The 18,874-nt window shown below is 40.4% G+C and overlaps 1 protein-coding gene across 6 annotated transcripts in view; it reads right to left on the bottom strand.

The window, feature by feature from the left end:
• BCAS3 (BCAS3 microtubule associated cell migration factor) overlaps positions 1-18,874 on the bottom strand; it is a 576,922-nt gene that overhangs the window by 545,783 nt on the left and 12,265 nt on the right. For all 6 annotated transcript variants that reach the window (XM_065910780.1, XM_065910783.1, XM_065910782.1 and 3 more), the window contains exons 4-5: positions 17,240-17,315; positions 2,950-3,056 (exon numbers count right to left, since the gene is read on the bottom strand). In XM_065910780.1, the coding sequence (XP_065766852.1) occupies positions 2,950-3,056; positions 17,240-17,315 (183 nt within the window). The remainder of the gene's footprint in view (positions 1-2,949; positions 3,057-17,239; positions 17,316-18,874) is intronic.

Below are 18,874 nucleotides of genomic sequence, written 5' to 3'. Positions count from 1 at the left end.
CCTGAATATTCATTGGTAGGACTGTTGCTGAAGATGAAGCTCCAATACTTTGGCCACCTGTTGCAAAGAGCCAATTCACTGGAAAAGATCCTAATGCTGGGAAAGATTGAAGGCAAGGAGAAGAGAACGTCAGAGGAAGAGAAGGGTTAGAAAGCATCCACTAACTCAGTGGACATGAATTTGGGCAAACTCTGGGAGACAGCACTGGACAGAAGAGCCTGGCTTGCTACAGTCCATGGGATCGCAAAGAGTCAGACATGACTTAGTGGATGAACAACAACAACAAACTTCATCAACAATTCTTTTTAATGTTTAGCCAGGATGTTTACTTTCTTAACCTGAGACTCAGAAGTGGGACAATTATATAAAATCAACCTTGGGCACAAACTTGAAGCAAAAACCGAGCTGAAATTCAGCAAAGATTGACTTTCTGCCCACCCTCACTTAACTCAAAAGCAAATACGATTTACAGTCTGCAAAGGTTCCTTAGAAGCAGGTTTATTTCTAGACTGACTGACATAAGCTCCTCGGTCTAGCACACGGTAACACTTAAATGATTCCTGAATGGCTAACTAGTGATAAACAAGTTTCAGAAGGGTTAGTTAGAGTAACAGGTAACTCACACTAGTCTCTACGGATGAATATGTGAAGACACATCTAACCTTTTACACTGAAAACTGCACTAAGCTGCCACCCCACTTGCATGGCGTATCTTCTGCTACCGCAGGGAGGAAATAGAGCCCTTAGACAGTGGGCTTTGAATGTGAAGTCAGGCAGAACTGGGTTTGCATTCCGGTTCCTCCTCTTATAAGTAGTGTGACCTTACCGCCTATAAAATAGGATAACTTCTCCCTCACAGTATACAACACATGAGACAATGTGTATATAAAGCTCTCTGAACACAGGAAGAGCTCCATCAGTGCAACAGAAGGAGCTTATTTTTCCAAACTGCCTCCTAATTCTTGAACCAGTCCTCATGGGGGCTATACTACTACAATGGTAAACAACTGACAGTCAATGAAAATTCCACGAAGAAAAGATTATTCAGTTCTCTCAAAATACAATCTGGGCATAAGAATTACTTTAAAGAAGTAATTAAAATTACTCAGAAGACCTTTAAGTTACTCAGAGCTAGACCTAGACGTAAGTCAACTATTAACAGCGATACCTCTAATTATAACCAAAGCAAGTGGGCAGCCTGAGTACCACCAAAGGAATGTGCTCAATCTGGTCAACACCCCTAATCCCACAAGGCCCAACCCTGTTAAAGCTCTAGCTTCCTCTTTGCCTTCAAGTCTGTCAACAAACAGTGTAAAGAATCAAAATGGTGGTGACCTAAATGGGAAGGGAATCCAAGAAAGAAGATACACATACATTTATATGCATATGGTTGGTTCACTTTGCTGTACAGTAGACACTAACACAGCATTATAAAGCAACTATACTCCAATCACTCAATCAATAAAAAATAAAATTTTTAATCCTTAAGCCAAATTCTGTACTCAAGAACATCAGGCATTTCATTAAATTTGAGGCAATATATATTTGCTTATAAATCTTTTAGGAAGTAACCATAATACCCAAAAGAACCAGAAAGAGGAGAGAAAAAAATTCTAGTTGAACCACCCATGCAAAACAGGCTTCAAACAATGTAGTAAATGCATTTATTAAAGGCACAGATATTGGCCCCAGGTCTCCAACTGCAAAAAACAAAAACAAACAAAAAAAAAAACTACACAATAGATGTTCCACCGGCCAACTAGGCCTTCCACCCCAATCTACAGGAAAGACATGCTATCTAGGCCATGCCAAACACCAGAATATAGCTAAGTATAAGCCAAAGTATGTAGTCCCAACTACACTTCACTGAGCTGCGATCCCACCAAGCTTCTTCCTCTTCTAGTACATTTACTTTTGGTCATCCCAGAGAAGCACATGTAGGGCTGAAGATGGAAACTGGGACCAGTATTAGGCAATTTAAAACATTTATCAAAACTGTTTTTTATCCTAAACAGATACACAGACACAAAATGACCTTGGTTCAAGCTCATGTATTATATCAGTGTTTCTAGTATCAGAAAAGGTGAGGGGAGGGTGCACTCAAGTGTTTCCAATAATTGGAAACAAGTTATATAAATTAAGGAAAGTCCAAATAAGAGAATTATATATGGTTATATATCCCATAGAGAAGCTCTTGGAATACTAATTCATAAGTAAAAAATAGCAAAGTACAGGCAGCTATATAGTATGTTCCCTTCTGTTAAGGAAGGGCAGGGCGTGAGAAATATATATGTTCTTATTTACCTAAAAAATCAGGATACATAAGAAACTAGAAATCCCAGGAAACTAGAAACTACTCAAGATAAGGGGAACTGAGGACAACAGAGGTAGGGAGTTGTTATCCACTTAGGCCTCTTGAATTTTGTACCATGTGGATGTTTTAACTGACTCAAAACCTTTTTTTTTTAATAATCACTAATTTTTTTCTAAGCTTTCTATAAGTTTCTTTATTGTTGTTTAGTCATTAAGTCGTGTCTAACTCTGCGACCCCATGGACTGTAGCCTGCCACGCTCCTCTGTCCAAGGGATTTTCCAGGCAAGAATACTGGAGTGAGTTGCCATTTCCTTGTCCAGGGGTTAGACTCTACTCTTTTGTCAAAATTGCAGGAAAAGGGAATAATAATACCTACTTCGTAGGATTACCATGATGAGAAGTGAATCTTCCATGTAAAGTGATCCCCACAATTGCTGGCTACTTTACAAACCATTTACCACATGGTTCGGTTCCCACTTGCCCTTTACTCTTTGGGCCTCCTATGGGGTTCCACACAAAGCAGTCTCTGAGCAACTGCTTGCAAAATAAATGGAGGAGTCCTTAGAGAAAATATGGCCACCAGCTAGCATGCTGCAAAGGTTTATATTTCAGGGAGTCGGCATCTTCATACTTACAGGGATGCTCCAGACCTGCATTCCATCACTGTAGCCAATCATAATCAGCAAAGGCGGCTCATTCCCTGTGCTATGAATTTCTTGAAATTCCAGATTTCTTGATGTATCTGCATTAGAATTAAATAACAGAAGAGGAAATTTAAAAGACACAATGTCAATCAACAAAAACAACGACTCTCCTTTAATGCTATTGGCATAACGATTGCTTCAATTATTTTTCAATAAAAAGTTCAGAAGTTTCGGGACTTCCCTGGTGGTCCAGTGGTTAACAATTTGCCCTGCAATGCAAGAGACATGGGTTCAATCCCTGGTCAGGGACCTAAGATCCCACATGCTGTGGGGCAACCAAGCCTGAGCAGCACAACTACTAAGCCCAAGCACCACAACTAGAGAGACCGACGCAATGAAAGGCCCCACAGGACGCAAGGAAGGTCCCGGCTGCCACAACTAAGATCTGACCCAACCAAATAAATACCTTCTTTAAAAATTGAGAAGTTTTGGAAAACATTTAAAGGAAAGTGAACAGAAAGCTGAAATCACAAAGCTAGCAGGTTTTTTTTGTTTGTCATTGTTGTTTTGTTGCTAAGTCGTTTCTGACTCTTTTGTGACCCCATGGACTATTGTGTAGCCAGCCAGGATCCTCCGGATTTTCCAGGCAGGAATACTGGCATGGACTGCCATTTCCTTCTCCAGGGGATCTTCCTGGATCAGAGACAGAAGCAGCGTCTCCTGTAAGGGCAGGCGGATTCTTTACCACTGAGCCACCAGGGAACAGTACCTATAATTATCAGCACGAGTAGGTTTTAAAAATCAGACTCTCTCAGGTGGGCACCAGTACCAAGTATCACTCCGCCACTCATGAAAAGCAGACCACAGAACCTGCCGGTGACAGAAGCACCGGGGGAAACACCAGCGGGGGTGCAGGACAGCAGGGCAGCCCAGCAGAGGCAGTCAGCGTAAGCTGTGCGGGCTCACAGGCGGTATCTGGACACTCTGAGAATCTACAGGCAGAGGATGAGGAGAGCAAGATGCAAGACGGGGAGGAGCGGGGGAACTTCCCTGGAGGTCCGGTGGTTATGATTCTGTGCTCTCAATGCAGGGGGCGTGGGTTGGATCCCCGGTCAGGGAACCAAGCAAGATCCCACGTGCCACAAGGTAGGGCCAAAAAAAGATGAAGTAAAGGTCTCTGCAAAGAGCTAGAGGGCTTGTGTAAGTTGGCACAAGAAGCACTGTGCCAATATGATCACTCTTGTCATAAAATCATGCTACATTAAAAAAATTTAAAATTTTTTAAAATAAAAATCAAATTCTCACTAGATACCCAGGAAATACCAATATCAAGAACACAACCACCTATAAAGGCAAATCAAAGTAAAATATTTTACCAAAATTAACTAAATACAAATATGATGTGTAACCATCTAGAATTCTAATATGTATAAATTTAGCAATGGAAGAAAAATTATGTTCCTTTACTTACAGGGGATAGTAAATCCTGATACATCTGAACACACTGGACATACGGTCCACAATAAAAGAATTATGTGTACTTTTCTAATCAAGTTTTCCAGTTCACATCAGTGAATATTAAGCATTTGTTATCAGTATTATACACTATATCCTTACTGAACAAAACTATTACACCTCAAAACATCACTAATCAAGTCTTCTCTTCTCAGATCACAACCTTATCTTCCAGCAAGCGTGCTCAACTATTTGCTTTGTGGTTCACTCTCTGACTTCATTAGGACCTCCAACCCGCCCTGCCTTCTCCCTCCTCTTCGGGCCCCTCTTGTATATCTAGTCTCCTCCCACCTTAGCGGTCTTTGGTCAGTCATCTCAGTAACTTCTGCCAGTCATCCACATTCTCTTATCCCTTTGTGAGATCTCTGCATAGCACCCAACCAGCAAAACCTCAATCCTAGATGAAACCAACCAGTCCACCACCCTAGTATACTCCACGGCAACCAAGAATCACTAGAGAAAAATCACACAATGAGACACAACTGTCACCACTATAAATTATCTCCACAAACCTCAGCTGAGCCTTCAAAACTGCACAACAAATGTACTCAATTTTCTGAAACTTCTTTTATAATTTCAATGACTTTCTTAAAGTGTTCTCCAAGCCCTGACTCCACCCAATCTCTCCTTACTCAGCAGATAATGTGTCTCATATACCGCACAAGGAATCTAGAAACTTTCTGTTTCCAAAGACCTACGTGCATCTGTACCACTCACTCTCTTCTCATTCCACTCTATGACACACAATTGTCTTTCCTTTTGTCTAAAGTAAATCACTCTTCGAGGGGGGAGGGGAAGGTGGGATGAATTAGGAGATTAGGACTCTTTGCGACCCCACAGACTATATATATATACAGTCCGTGGAATTCTCCAGGCGAGAATCCTGGAGTAGGTAGCCCTTCCCTTCTCCAGGGGATCTTTCCAACCCCGGGATGGAACCCAGGTCTCCCGCATTGCAAGCGGATCCTTTACCAGCTGAGCCACAAGCGAAGCCCATAAATACATGCCCATGTGTAAAATAGCTAGAGGAAACTGCAGTGTACCACAGGGAGCTCAGCTGGGTGCTCCGTGATGACCTAGAAGGGTGGGTTGGTGGAGAGAAGGGGGGTGTGGGCGGGAGGTTCAAGAGGGAGGGGATACATGTCACATATCGATAATTCACTGCGTTACACAGCAGAAACGAACTCGACACTGCAAAGCAATTACGCTCCAGTAATGTTTAAAGTGAGGAACCTCCAGTCTGATGAGGGAGACAGATGTATAAGTTGATGATTCTAAAACAGCATGAAAAAGGCAACAATAAATGTAGGTGCTAGGGCAGAGGTGACTAACGTCAGGGGGAGATGCTGGAGTACCAAGAGAGACTTCACAGAGCCTCAATGACCTAGGGTTTTAAAAGATGAATAGAACTTTTCTAAACAAACAAAAATAAAGTAAATCACTCTGCTTTGGATCCCATTCTCACTCAGCTTCTCAGGGCTCCTTTTCTAATCCTTCCTTTCCTGTTATCTCCCATTCCTTCCACATACAGGATACTCCCAGTGAGTATTTAAACATGATAAAGTATCTCCAATCTTTTAAAATTTTTCAAATAAATCAATGCTAGTGAATTTTAAATATAAATGACAAAGCTAAAATTAACAAAACACTAGAGGAACACTGTAGAAATGTATTTTCATGATTATGGTACAGGGAAAAAACCTCACAACAGGACACAAAAAATTCCTAGTATAAAAAACTGGCAAATTCTACTACATTAAATTTATTACATTAAAATGGAGAATTTCTGTTTCTCATGAGCCACCCTGACTGGGAGAGTGAAAAGCCAAGCCAGGGCCTGCGAGAAGAGACAATTATAACCCCACAAGGATTTGTCTAATTCACATACATACATACATATAGTTGCTAAGTCATGTACAAATTAAAAATCAGTATGAAAAAGGGAGGTCATTAGAAAAATAGGCAGGAGACATAAAAAAAAAAACACTTCAAAAATAGGATATTCAAATCAATCATCAGTGAACATGAAAAGTGGCTCAACCTCATTTGTAATCAAGGAAGTGTTAATTAAAACCACAATGACAAAACCAAGAGTTGGCAGGATATGGAGTGAAGAGGCTGCTTATTTAGTGCTAGTAAATATAAATCAGTATAACCACCTGGGAAAACAGACAATATATACTCAGGTTGAAGATTCCATGCCCTTTGACCAAGTAGTTCCACTCTAGGTATAAACTCATTAGAAGCCTCAGCACAGATACACCAAGAGACAAGAATACCTACCACAATATTACTGCAATCAACGTAATTACAGCTGAAATCAACCCAAAGTCCATCAAGAGGAGAAAGGACAAGCACAGTGGTACGCGGATCCAATGTATAATACAACACTACTCAGCACAGAAAAAAATGACCTACTACCATATCCCATAATATGGATGAACCTCACAGACAAGAAGCCAGACACAAAAGCCTATATACTGAACGATTCTATGAAATTCAGAATCACTAGGCAATTAGGTAGCAACATTCTATTTTCTACCTTAGTTATGGCTCCACAGATTTACAATGTGTAAAAATTCAGTGATCCATATTTTTGTGCTATTTATCACGATATATTTGCACAATAAATAAGGTGGGTTTGTTTTTATATTTTTGGCTGCTCCAGGCAGCATGTGCAAATCTTAGTTCCCTGAATAGGGATCAAACCTACAACCCCTGCAAAGGAATCTTGGAATCTTAACCCACCAGGGACCACCAGGGAAGTCCCTAAATAGGGGTTTTTTTAAATCATAAACCAGTAACATCCCTATCCCTTTATTTGACCTCACCATTTCCTCTCTTTCCAGGAGCTGAATTCCTTGTTTATAACTGCCATCTGTTTTTCATCTCTCACTCACCCCCAATCTAGTTCAGAACGTGTTTCTGCCCCAACACTCCTCCCAGGTGACTTTTACTACGGTCATCAGTAACCTCCAAGTTGTTGAATCCAATATGATTTTTTTAAGAACATCTTGTTAAGATTACTCAGCAGCTATAACCAATGCTCACCATATTCCCCACTGGCTCATCCTTTTCTAACTTCTCTTGAAATATCAGAGTTACTCAAAGCGAATTCCTAAACTCCCTTTTCTTCTTACAGTAACCCTCCCTAAGTGACCTCATTCCAACCATTGCTTAAGTTACTCTCTGCTAGTGACTTCCTCAGTATGGGTTTCGAATGTCTCAACAGAAGATCAAATTCCACTTAAAGATCAGGATTTCCTCCCCAAACATGATCTTCCAGAGTTTCCTATTTTGGGGAACAGCATGATTATCTATCCAGATAGCAAAATCACGAACCGCCTTCTTCCTTCCCTCCAGCAATAAATCTATGAGCAAGCTTCCTAAATAGCTCTCTGCTTACACCACCACCACCTCTGTCTACAACATCTACTGCAAAAGCCTGCGTGGCTTTCTGCCTCCACCACTGTCCACCAAACTCTGTATTAGAGTCAGAGTGATCTTTTCAAAATACACATAACGGGGAATATCCTGGCAGTCCAGTAATTAGGATTTGGTACTCACTGCATCGGCCCATGATTCGATCCCTGGCTGGAGAAGTAAAATCCCATAAGCCAAGAGGCACAGCCGAGAAAAAAAAACAAATAATGGTATACCTATTCACTTCTAGCCTCTACATTAGTGACTTCTCATCGTTCAAATATAAAGATCAAAATCTTTAACACAGCTCATAACCAGTAATTTTCTCTTCCTATTTTTTGGCTACAAGGCATAGCATGGGGGATCTTAGTTCCTCAACCAGGTATCAAATCCATGCCCCCTGCAGTGGAAGCACAATGTCTTAACCTCTGGACCATCAGGGAAGTTCCAATAACTTTTTATGCTGATTTTCCTTTTACAGGAGTTCACTAGCATAAAATTAATAGCACATGATTCTATATCCAGCAAAATTCAGAATCATAAGCTTACTTAACTTAGGGCATAATTAATTCTCTTTCGTTACTGTTTAGTCACTCAGTCTTAAGCAAGCAATGCAAAGAAATAAAGGAAAACAATGCAATGGGAAAGACTAGATATCTCAAGAAAATTAGGGACACCAAGGGAACATTTCTTGCAAAGATGGGCAAAGTAAAGGACAGAAACAGTATGGACCTAACAGAAGCAGAAGAGATTAAGAAGTGGCAAGAATACACAGAAGAACTTTACAAAAAAAGTCTTAATGACCAGGATAACCATGATGGTGTGGTCACTCACCTAGAGACAGACATCCTAGAGTGTGAAGTCACTGGGCTTTAGGAAGCCTTATTACAAACAAAGCCAGAAGAGGTGATGGAATTCCAGCTGAGTTATTTCAAATCCTAAAAGATGATGCTCTTAAAGTGCTGCATACGCCAGCAAATTTGGAAAACTCAGTAGGGGCCACAGGACTGGAAAAGGTCAATTTTCTTTCCAATCCCAAAGAAGGGCAATGCCAAAGAATGTTCAAGCTACCCTACAATTTTACTCATTTCACATGCTAGCAAGGTAATGCTGAAAATGCTTCAAACTAGGCTTCAACACTACATGAACCGAGAACTTCCAGATGTACAAGCTGGACTTAGAAAAGGCAGAGGAACCAGAGATCAAATTGTCAACACCCACAGGACCATAGAGAAAGAAATGAGATTTCCAGAAAAACATGTACTTCTCCTTCACTGACTATACTAAAGCCTCTTACTGTGTGAGTCACAACAAACTGTGGAAAATTCTTCAAGAGACAGGAATACCAGAACACCTTACCTTCCTCCTGAGAAGCTTGTATGCAGGTCAAGAAGCAACAGTTAGGACTGGACATGGAACAATGGACTGGTTCAACCTTGGAAAAGGAGTACAACAAGGTTGTATATTGTCCCCCTGCCTATTTAACTTATATGCAGAGTACATCATGGGAAATGCAGAGCTGGATGAAACTCAAGCTGAAATCAAGATAGCCGGGAGAAATATCAGTAACCTCAGATATGCAGATGACACCACCCTAATGGCAGAAAGCGAAGAGGAACTAAAGAGCCTCTTGAAGAACGTGAAAGAGTAGAGTGACGGGTGGAGACGGAGGTGGGATGGGGGATCGGGATGGGGAATACGTGTAACTCTATGGCTGATTCATATCAATGTATGACAAAACCCACTGAAAAATAAAAAATAAAAATAAAAAAAGAGTAGAGTGAAAATGTGGGCTTTTTTAAAACTCAATATTCAAAAGATGATCATAGCATCCAGTTCCATCACTTCATAGCAAATAGATGGGGAAACAATGGAAACAGTGACAGATTATTTTCTTGGGCTTCAAAATCGCTGTGAATGGTTTCATGACTGCAGTCATGAAATTAAAAGACGCTAGCTCCTTGGAAGGAAAGCTATGACAAACTTAGTGTATTAAAAAGCAGAGAAATTACTTTGCCAACAAAGGTCTATCTAGTCAAAGCTATGGTTTTTTTAGTAGTCATGTACAGATCTGAGAGTTGGACCATAAAGAAGGCTGAGCACCAAACTGTGGTGTTGGAGAAGACTTCTGAGAGTCTCCTGGACTATTGTAAGGAGCTCAAACCAGTCCATCCTAAAGGAAATCAACCCTGAATATTCATTGGAAGGACTGATGCTGAAGCTGAAGCTCCAATACTCTGGCCATCTGACGCGAAGAGCCAACTCCCTGGAAAAGACCCTGATGCTGGGAAAGACTGAGGGTAAGAGGAGAAGAGGGTTACAGAGGATGAGATGGTTGGATGACATCGCCAACTCAATGGACATGAGTTTGAGCAAACTCCAGGAGAGAGTGAAGGACAGGGAAGCCTGGTGTGCTGCAGTCCATGGGATCGGAGTCACTTAGTCATGTCTGACTCTTTGTGACCCCATGGTCTGTAGCCCCCCAGCCTCCTCTGTCCAAGGGATTTCCTAGGCAAGAATACTAGAGTGGGCTATCATTTCCTTCCCCAGGGGATCTTCCCAACCCAGGAACTGAACCTGCATCTCCTGCAATAAAGGTGGACTTTTTACCACTGAGCCACGGGAGAAGCCCAATTCTCTTTACATCTAACATTTAAATGTTCTTTTATAATATTCCATGTGCTTTGTATACACATTATCTAATCTGATGCACAAAAATCTTGTTTTATATGTAGAGCAGGAGCAGATTCATTTTATCAGTGACAAGAGCAAGTCAGGGGGATTCCCGGGTTAGTACAGTGGCTAGGACTCTGTGCTCTCACTGCCGAGGGCCCAAATTCAACGCCTGGTCAGGGAACTAACATCCCACAAGCCATGTGGTGTGGAGTGAAAGAAAAAAATTTAAAAAGAACAGGGGATTTTCCCAACCCAGGGATCAAACCCAGGTGTCCCACATTGCAGGCGGATTCTTTACCAGCTGAGCCATCAGGGAAGCCCAAGAATACTAAGTGGTTAGCCTTTCCCTTCTCCAGTGGATCTTCCTGACCCAGGAATCAAACCAGGGCCTCCTGAGTTGCAGGCAGATTCTTTACCAACTGAGCTATCAGGGAAGCCCTCCTCCCCCACAAAAAAGAACAAGGTTTGTATAATTTACTCAAAGCTGAAGAGCAATCTCAGGACTAGATACTCAGGCATCTTTGTACCACAGCTACCATCTTGATCACAGGTTGTCACTTTTAGAAGGGTGCAAAACCCTGAGGTCATTATACAAAAATCTCCTTTCTCTTCCTTTAGGTTCTGCTTAGTCACCTGAGCTATTTTTCTTTCTCTGGATGGTGGTAGAGCTGACTGCATTACTTTTGAGTGAAGCTCTTAATTTTGTAAAAATTTTAGGTCATTCTTCAGAACAGTTACAGCTTTAAATAATCCTTATTCTTTGACTTTATCTTTATATCTTCTATCATACCATCACTGGTTATTCTATAACTGCTCTTTACCTTTCTCATTGGTTTCTTTTTTCTCCCCTAAATATGGACTTTACAGTTTTTCCTATAGAGACATGTAGCATTTCCTCTGTGATTTTAAATAACTACAACATTCTCCTTTGATTCACTCATCCTTCAACAACATGTCTAGCTTCAGTGAGAACATAGTTGTGGCAGCCAAGGAGGAAAGAGATAGAGGAGAGAAGGATTGGGAGTTTGGCATTAGTAGATGAAAATTATTATGTATAGGATGGATAAACAACAAGGTCCTGCTTTAAAGCACAGGGAATTAAATTCGATATTCTGTGAAAAACCATCATGGAAAAGAAAATGAAAAAGAATGTATAGATATGTATAACAATCACTTTGCTATACAGAAGAAATTAACACAACACTGTAAATCAACTATATTTCAATAAAATTTTTTTACACTCTATCTTATTTGTTAACCTCACCTATTAGCACACTCAGTACACTCTCCCTCCTTCGAAAAATGTTTGCACTTGGGAGGGGGAGAGGGGGATACTGGATTTTCTGCTCACCTCAAAAACCGAGATGTAAAGTGAAATAAAACCTTTCCTCCCAAACCAGCTGCTTCTGTATTTCACATGCATGTTGACAGCAGCAATATTCTACCAACATCTAGTCTAAAAGCTGGAAATTCACTTTTAGTAGATGCTAATAGGTGAATGAGGGGCTTCCCAGGTGGCGCAACGCTGAAAATTCTGCCTGCCAATGCAGGAGATGCAGGTGGTATGCATTCGATCACTGGGTTGGGAAGATCCCCTGGAAGACGGAATGGCACCCCACTCCAATATTCTTGCCTGGAGAATCCCATGGACAAAAAAGCCTGGCGGGCTACAGTCCATGGGGTCACAAAGAGTTGGACACAATTGAGTGACTGAGAGCATACCCGTGCATACAACAGCTGAATGAGGATTAAGGCTGAAATGTTAATTTTAGCCAGAAGATCCCCTGTGCAAAGATTCCAAGGTATAAAAAGTTCTCTGCTTTTAGTGACTTTTGAAAGGTTAAAGTATAGATATTGAAGCGTCATAGTTAGATGGGAAATGATTAAGAGTTTGAGGCATTTGGGGACATCTAAGTGTAGATGTCCAGGAGGCAGCTGAAATGGGGACCCAGGCACACTAGAGCCACAGAGGCTTACAGCCTCTACTGTCTTTGCATGCCTCACACACTTCCTACTCTATAGCTCCTCCCTTTCTGATAACTGATCTTGTCCTCCCCCTGAATCTAGCACAGGGATAGGCACACAACTGCTGAGCCAATTCCAGTGCCATATCCTCGGCCACTGTGATCATTCCAGTAACTGGAAGGTAATCCAGACTGAGCATGCTGGATTGCCCAATGGACTCTTTTTTCCTCTTTGATCATAACTGAGAGCTTTGAGCAATCACTGCTCCAACCTCGTTAGAGAAGTTGGAGAAGAGAAGTAAGCGTCAGAGAGGAGCAGTGAGAAGTGAAAGACTCAAGGGATTGAACCACTATACTTCCCAGCCATCAGGTTTAAAAAGAATTCCCTATGGAAAACAGCACGGTGGTTTCTCAAAAAATTAAAAATAACTTATGAGCCAACAATTCCACTTATGGGTATTACTCAAAAAGAACTGAAAGCAGGGACTCAAAAAGTTATTTGTAAAAATAATTATTAAAAGCAGCATTCTTTGTAAAGCCAAAGGGTGGAAGCAACCCAAATGATCACCTATGAAAAGATAAAATGATAAAAAAAAACAAGACTTTAAAAGAAAGGAAGTTTAGACACATGTATGATATCACTGAACGATGCCGCTTATGAAGTGGCTTAAGTACCTCCGACTCAGAGACAAAGTAGAATGGTGGTTGCCTGGAGTTAGTGAGAAGGAGAGAATGCAGAGTTGTTTAATGGGTATAGTTTCAGTTTTACAAGATAAAAACAGCTCTGGAGGTTGGTTGTGTAACAGTGTCAATGTATTTACAACTATAGATCAGTACACTCAAAAATGATTAAGACAGTAAATTTTATGTTAAGCACATTTTACCACAATTAAAAACTTTTTTTTCCTTTAACTGATCACATGCAACTAAAAAAAAAATCCTGTTGAATAGAAAACTTGATATCTAAGTATATTCTTAAACCTTGATATTAGAACTGACCAACTCAGGATGGTAAGAATTACCCCGCACAGGCTAGAAAGTTGGCAGTTCCTATCCTGGAGCAAACAGCTGATTAAACCTGATGTGTTTTGGGACTCGAACTACATGCTGACCTTTAGAGAATGTGACAGAAAATGTCAGGATATTAACCTGCTTTGGCTACTTCTTACACCTTTTTCAGTGCAGTGAGTGCCTCAAGAAAAACAATCTTGGGTATCAACGAGGCTCCCTGAAAGCAGAAACAAAAGGATAACCATGACACAAAGGGCCTTAACCCTCCTTTCTATTAAACTCCAACAGTCACAGTTTCCACTGGACACCAAGCCAGATTAGGAATGGAGATACCTAAAAGGATCCAGGAAAGGAGAATCCCAATAACCCAGATTCCTCAGAAGTATCTCTCCTAATAGTTGTTGCCTACTCCACTCCCAGCTCTGATAAGCCCATAATCAAATGGGCTGCAACCCTGTAGAAAGGGGCCAAGCAGCACCACTTAGTAATCTCATGAAGAAAAGCAGAGTTCTCAGGCCTGTTGGAATGAACAGAAAGGAATCACCAGAGCACAGTTCAATTCAAAGACTGCAAGTTTTAAATTAACAGCTAACAGAGTTTCACTAATATTATAAAATAACTTAAATCTACGGACAGGTAAAAGACTTCTAAATTGTTTTGCCAGAAAAAACTCCAAGTCTAGCAAAGAGAAGCCTAAATACCTAACACAATCTCTGGGTACCCAACTGCTCTACAAAGAAACAGGCTGCTGAGTTACTTCAGCTGCAGCCAGAAGCAGCCTCTCCACTGTCTCCCTTATGGTGTCATGAAAGACAAAAGGCAATGATCAAGGAATTGCATTCCAGCTGCAGAAGATAAAAACAGGGAATGACAGGTTGCTGATCAAGAATCTCTAATGCAATGGAAAAGTGGTAGAGCTAGTGGTAAAGAACCTGCCTGCCTAATGCCAGAGATGTAAGAGACGTGGCTTCAAATTGTGGGTCGGGAAGATCCCCTGGAAGAGGGCATGGCAACCCACTCCAGTATTCTTGCCTGGAGAATCCCAAGGACAGAGGGGCCTGGAGGGCTACAGTTCAAATAAATAGTCTGAAAGAGGCAGATATAACTGGAGCAACTTAGCACACGCACACACGGGCCTTCTTCAGAGATGCTGGACTTGCAGCTGGTGAGCCCCACTTTTTCCTTCCCATGCCAAATTTTCTTTCAATTATAAATATCTCAGAAGGTCTGCCACACAAACAGCTAAATAAAACATTCCTAAAGAAAGAACACAAATCCAAGAAATGCTGTAAGAGACTGAGGAAGTTAAAGAGAATCAAATATCTTGGCAATTTTACTATGGCTTTAAAACACACACATACATGTGTGCACATGCACAGACACCCCTAGGGCCTGAGATGATAAAAAGAATATCTATAAAAATCCAGGACAAAATTTCATACACTATCAATATGATATAGAAAGGAGAGGCCAAAGTATATGGGAGCGTGCTAAAGTATTTAAATGGAAGATGTATAAATTTAAAAGTTTAATAAATCAACTAAGATACAAGATACTCTTTAGGACAACCATTTTAAGTTCAACAGAACACAAAGTCCTAAATAAGTGATATCCATCTACATTTCCAGATGCAAATGCATTGCACTTCAATAATGTAGAGGCTTTATAAAGTATTATTACCCCAGCAATTCTTATTTGCTGTTAAAAAAAAAAAAACTTTCCTAAAGATTATTTTGATGACATTTTTGAAGTTAATTTTGTGAATTTTTTTTTTTTAACCATGTCATGAGGCTTGTAAAATTTTACTTCCCTGACCTGGGATTGAAGCTGGGCCCCAGACAGTGAGAGTGCAGAGCCCTAACCACTGGACTGCCAGGAATGTCCCAATTATGTGATTTTTTTTTTAAGTCATTTTACTGCTGACATAAACCTTTTAAAAATCAATTATTTTAAACATTCTACATATGTTTTATAATTTTTGCTCTTGTCTAATATTTTCAAGACCATGACCACATTTCCTTTCTTATTAAATCAAGAAAGTCCTCTAATACATTCTGACATCCACAAAGCAAATACACTTGCAGAAGAGAAGAGTCTGAATTCATGAGGAAATGGTGACAGGAAACAAAAGACGACAAACACCTAAGTAGTTCCTAATAAAGAAGGGAAAAGAAGAAAGAAAAGAAGAAGAATATACTAGTAACAAGGAAATTTGACAGTCATGAAGAGAAAGGAAATTTTAAATATAAAAAGCTTTCAGAGAGAAATACTGTAGGAAAAGGTTATATATCATAAATAATCACCTATACAAATGAATGTGTTATTCCCCACAGAGGGCATAACAAGTTGCCATTTAAACAAACCACCTGACAGCGAATCAAATCCAAAAGAAACTGACTTGCGCAAGTGACAGCCTCCCGCATCCTAGACAGTAGCTTTTGAAGGAAAATGCGGAATCTCAAACGTCTCAGGAGACAAAGACTCAAGAGTAAGGTATCCATCAATGTCCAACTAGGAAATGAAAACAACTCAGGGTATTCATAATTGGGAGCTTAATACAGACAACTGGTTACACTGAATTAGCAACAGCAGGAAGCCAAACCCACCCCTAAGCTAGGAAAACAGGGAGGAGAGCAGGGTGCCGGGGTCACCCCGCAGAAAGGTAAGCAGAGCTGCCCAGGGCAAGAGCAAAGCACAGAGGAAATGCGGCGGCCAGCAGGGGGAGAGGGGCTAATACTCTCCCTTTCTCCCACCCTCCCTTTCCATCTCCTACCAGTGCCCCCCAAACTCAGCCAGGAGAAAACAGACAAGATGCAGCCCTTTGCAAGAGGGAGCAGGAAGGAGCAATGACATGGAAGGAAGGTGTCAGAACAAACAGGCCTTGGACAGGCATAAATTCTGCTCAGGAATATAATATTTTAAAAAACTAATTTCCCGTTTATTTTACACCAAGCTTGGGCTTCCCTCATAGCTCATTCGGTAAAGAATCTGCCTGCAACACAGGAAGCCTGGGTTCGATTCCTGGGTCGGAAAGAGCCCCTGGAGAAGGAAATGGCAACCCATTCCAGTATTCCTGCCTGGAGAATTCCATGGACAGAGGAGCCTTGCAGGCTACAATCCATGGGATCGCAAAAGAGTCGAATATGACTTAGCGACTAAAGCAAACTACCACCACCACCAAGCCTTGCTTGCAGCATGCAGGATCTTCAGCTATGACACTCGAACTCTTAGTTGCAGCATGTGGTATCTAGTTCCCCAACCAGGGATTGAATCCCGGCCCCCTGCACTGGGAACAGAGTCTTAGCCCCTGGACCACCAGGGAAGTCCAGAAAAATATTTGAAAGCCTAAAAAGTTCAATACTAATTATTATTGTGCAGTTATAAACCCCATACAACTGACCAAACTTGAATTAACAAAACTTTTTTTCTAAGAAATTGTTATCTTACTTGGATTTAAAGTTTAAGGCGAGGTACTGCATGTACAATGACTCTAAGACTTCTACAATACAATATTAATTCTAATCAAGTTTCTATAGCTGAATATTACTTTTAAATTAAAAATAAATGTTTTTTGAAAACTTAAAAAGTCATTTTAAGAGAAAGTAACCTGACAAAAGGCAAGGGTTCTCTTTTTGGAATCAGGTCAACCTCAAACATTTAATTCAGATGCCCCCCAAAAGTTAAAAGCATACCATTTAAATCTGCATTTTCAAATCTGACCCAGACTATTTTCTCCTTTTCTTCTGTTAGAGGTGTTCCACTGTAAGCCTGTATAGTAAACAGAAACATTTGAATGAAAATGTTTTATAGCACGAACACTACTGATATTCAAAACAAAGAGTAATTGAACCCCTCCAACCTCACCAATTCTACATCTTTAAGAACTGGCACATTTTGTAATATTTTTTTTTTCAAAGAAAGCTATCCAGGAGTCTATAATCTTGGTCAGGAAAGGGTTTATAGCCTAAGAACTGCAGAAACCTAAAATACAATGATCAGAGTCTACTGAAAGTGTCACTATAATTCAAAGACACTAAAAAAACTAATCTCCTATACCGGTCAACAAATAAAGCTGAAGAAATAAACCAAACTACCACACATATCCATTTAGTTTCCAAGTGTTTATGATCAGGAAATTATACTCTCCCTAAAATTGTCAAAGTCATTACTTTCTGCTAACCACCAGTTCCAGGTGGAGGGCGCTGGCCAGAGTTGGGGATGGAAAACACATACTACTTTTTCAGTCTCTTATCTGGCCTCTAGACCCAACCCATAAGCTTTCTTACAAGCCCACAAGGGTCACAAAGATAAGCATAAACTACTGTGAAGGCACTGTGAGAGTATCAACAGTATCCACCAGCATTCTTTATAAAGTGAACAATTTTTAAAGTTTTTATTGAATCTGTTATAATATTGTTTCTGTTTCATCTTTTGGTTTTTGGTTGTGAGGAAAGGGGGATCTCAGCTCCCTGACCAGGGACTGAAACTGCACCGTCTGCACCAGAAGGTGAAGTCCTAACCACCGGACCGCCAGGGAAGTCTCCCGTCAGTATTCAAAGGGAGTCATCTCTCCACAAAGCAAATGCTTCTATTTAAAAGTACCTAGATTTTCTAGGTTGGATATACTTGCAAGCACTGAGGATGTCAACAGAAGGCTGCAACACGTTCAGTTATAAAGTTCTACTCAGTTCACAGACGTTATTTAATATAAACTGTATCGAAAGCTTACAAAAACTACTATCCCACATATAATCTGTGTTATACAGGACTTGCTTTAAATTTCCATGTCATTTTACAGCCTTTTTCTGTACTATACAATGTTACTGGCCACTAAAGATATTACTAAAAGACAGGATCATTTTAATAGTAGGTTTAGTAAAAAAATAAACAAAAAGAAAATGTTATCTTATATATTCATGTGATTTCAATTGTCTTTGTTTAAAAAAAAAACCTGAGATGTGTATAGTACAATTAATTCCTTTGAAGAAAAGGAAAACCTGTACTAGAACCAACTAATTCATCTACTTTATCGTCAACCATCTCATCCTCATCTTCCTCTTCTTCCTCTGTCTTGCTCTCTTATCCTTGAATACTCTTCTTGGAAATTCCCTGGGTGTCCAGTGGTTGAGAAACCACCTTCAATGCAGGAGAGGCAGGTTCAGTCCCTGGTTGGGGAACTAAGATCTCACATGCTGCAGGGGCAACTAAGACTCAGTGCAGCCAAAAATAAAAAATCTTTAGAAAAAAGAAAAAAAAAACAACTTTCCTTATTAAAAATAAAGTTCTCACCTGGGAATAACTTTAGATTATTAAACATAGCACCAAGA

The sequence above is a fragment of the Muntiacus reevesi genome, chromosome 18, assembly GCF_963930625.1.
Source record: "Muntiacus reevesi chromosome 18, mMunRee1.1, whole genome shotgun sequence".
Classification (NCBI taxonomy): Eukaryota; Metazoa; Chordata; class Mammalia; order Artiodactyla; family Cervidae; genus Muntiacus; species Muntiacus reevesi.
Note: the sequence above shows the minus strand (reverse complement) of the source record. Positions and strands in the feature narration are given on the sequence as shown.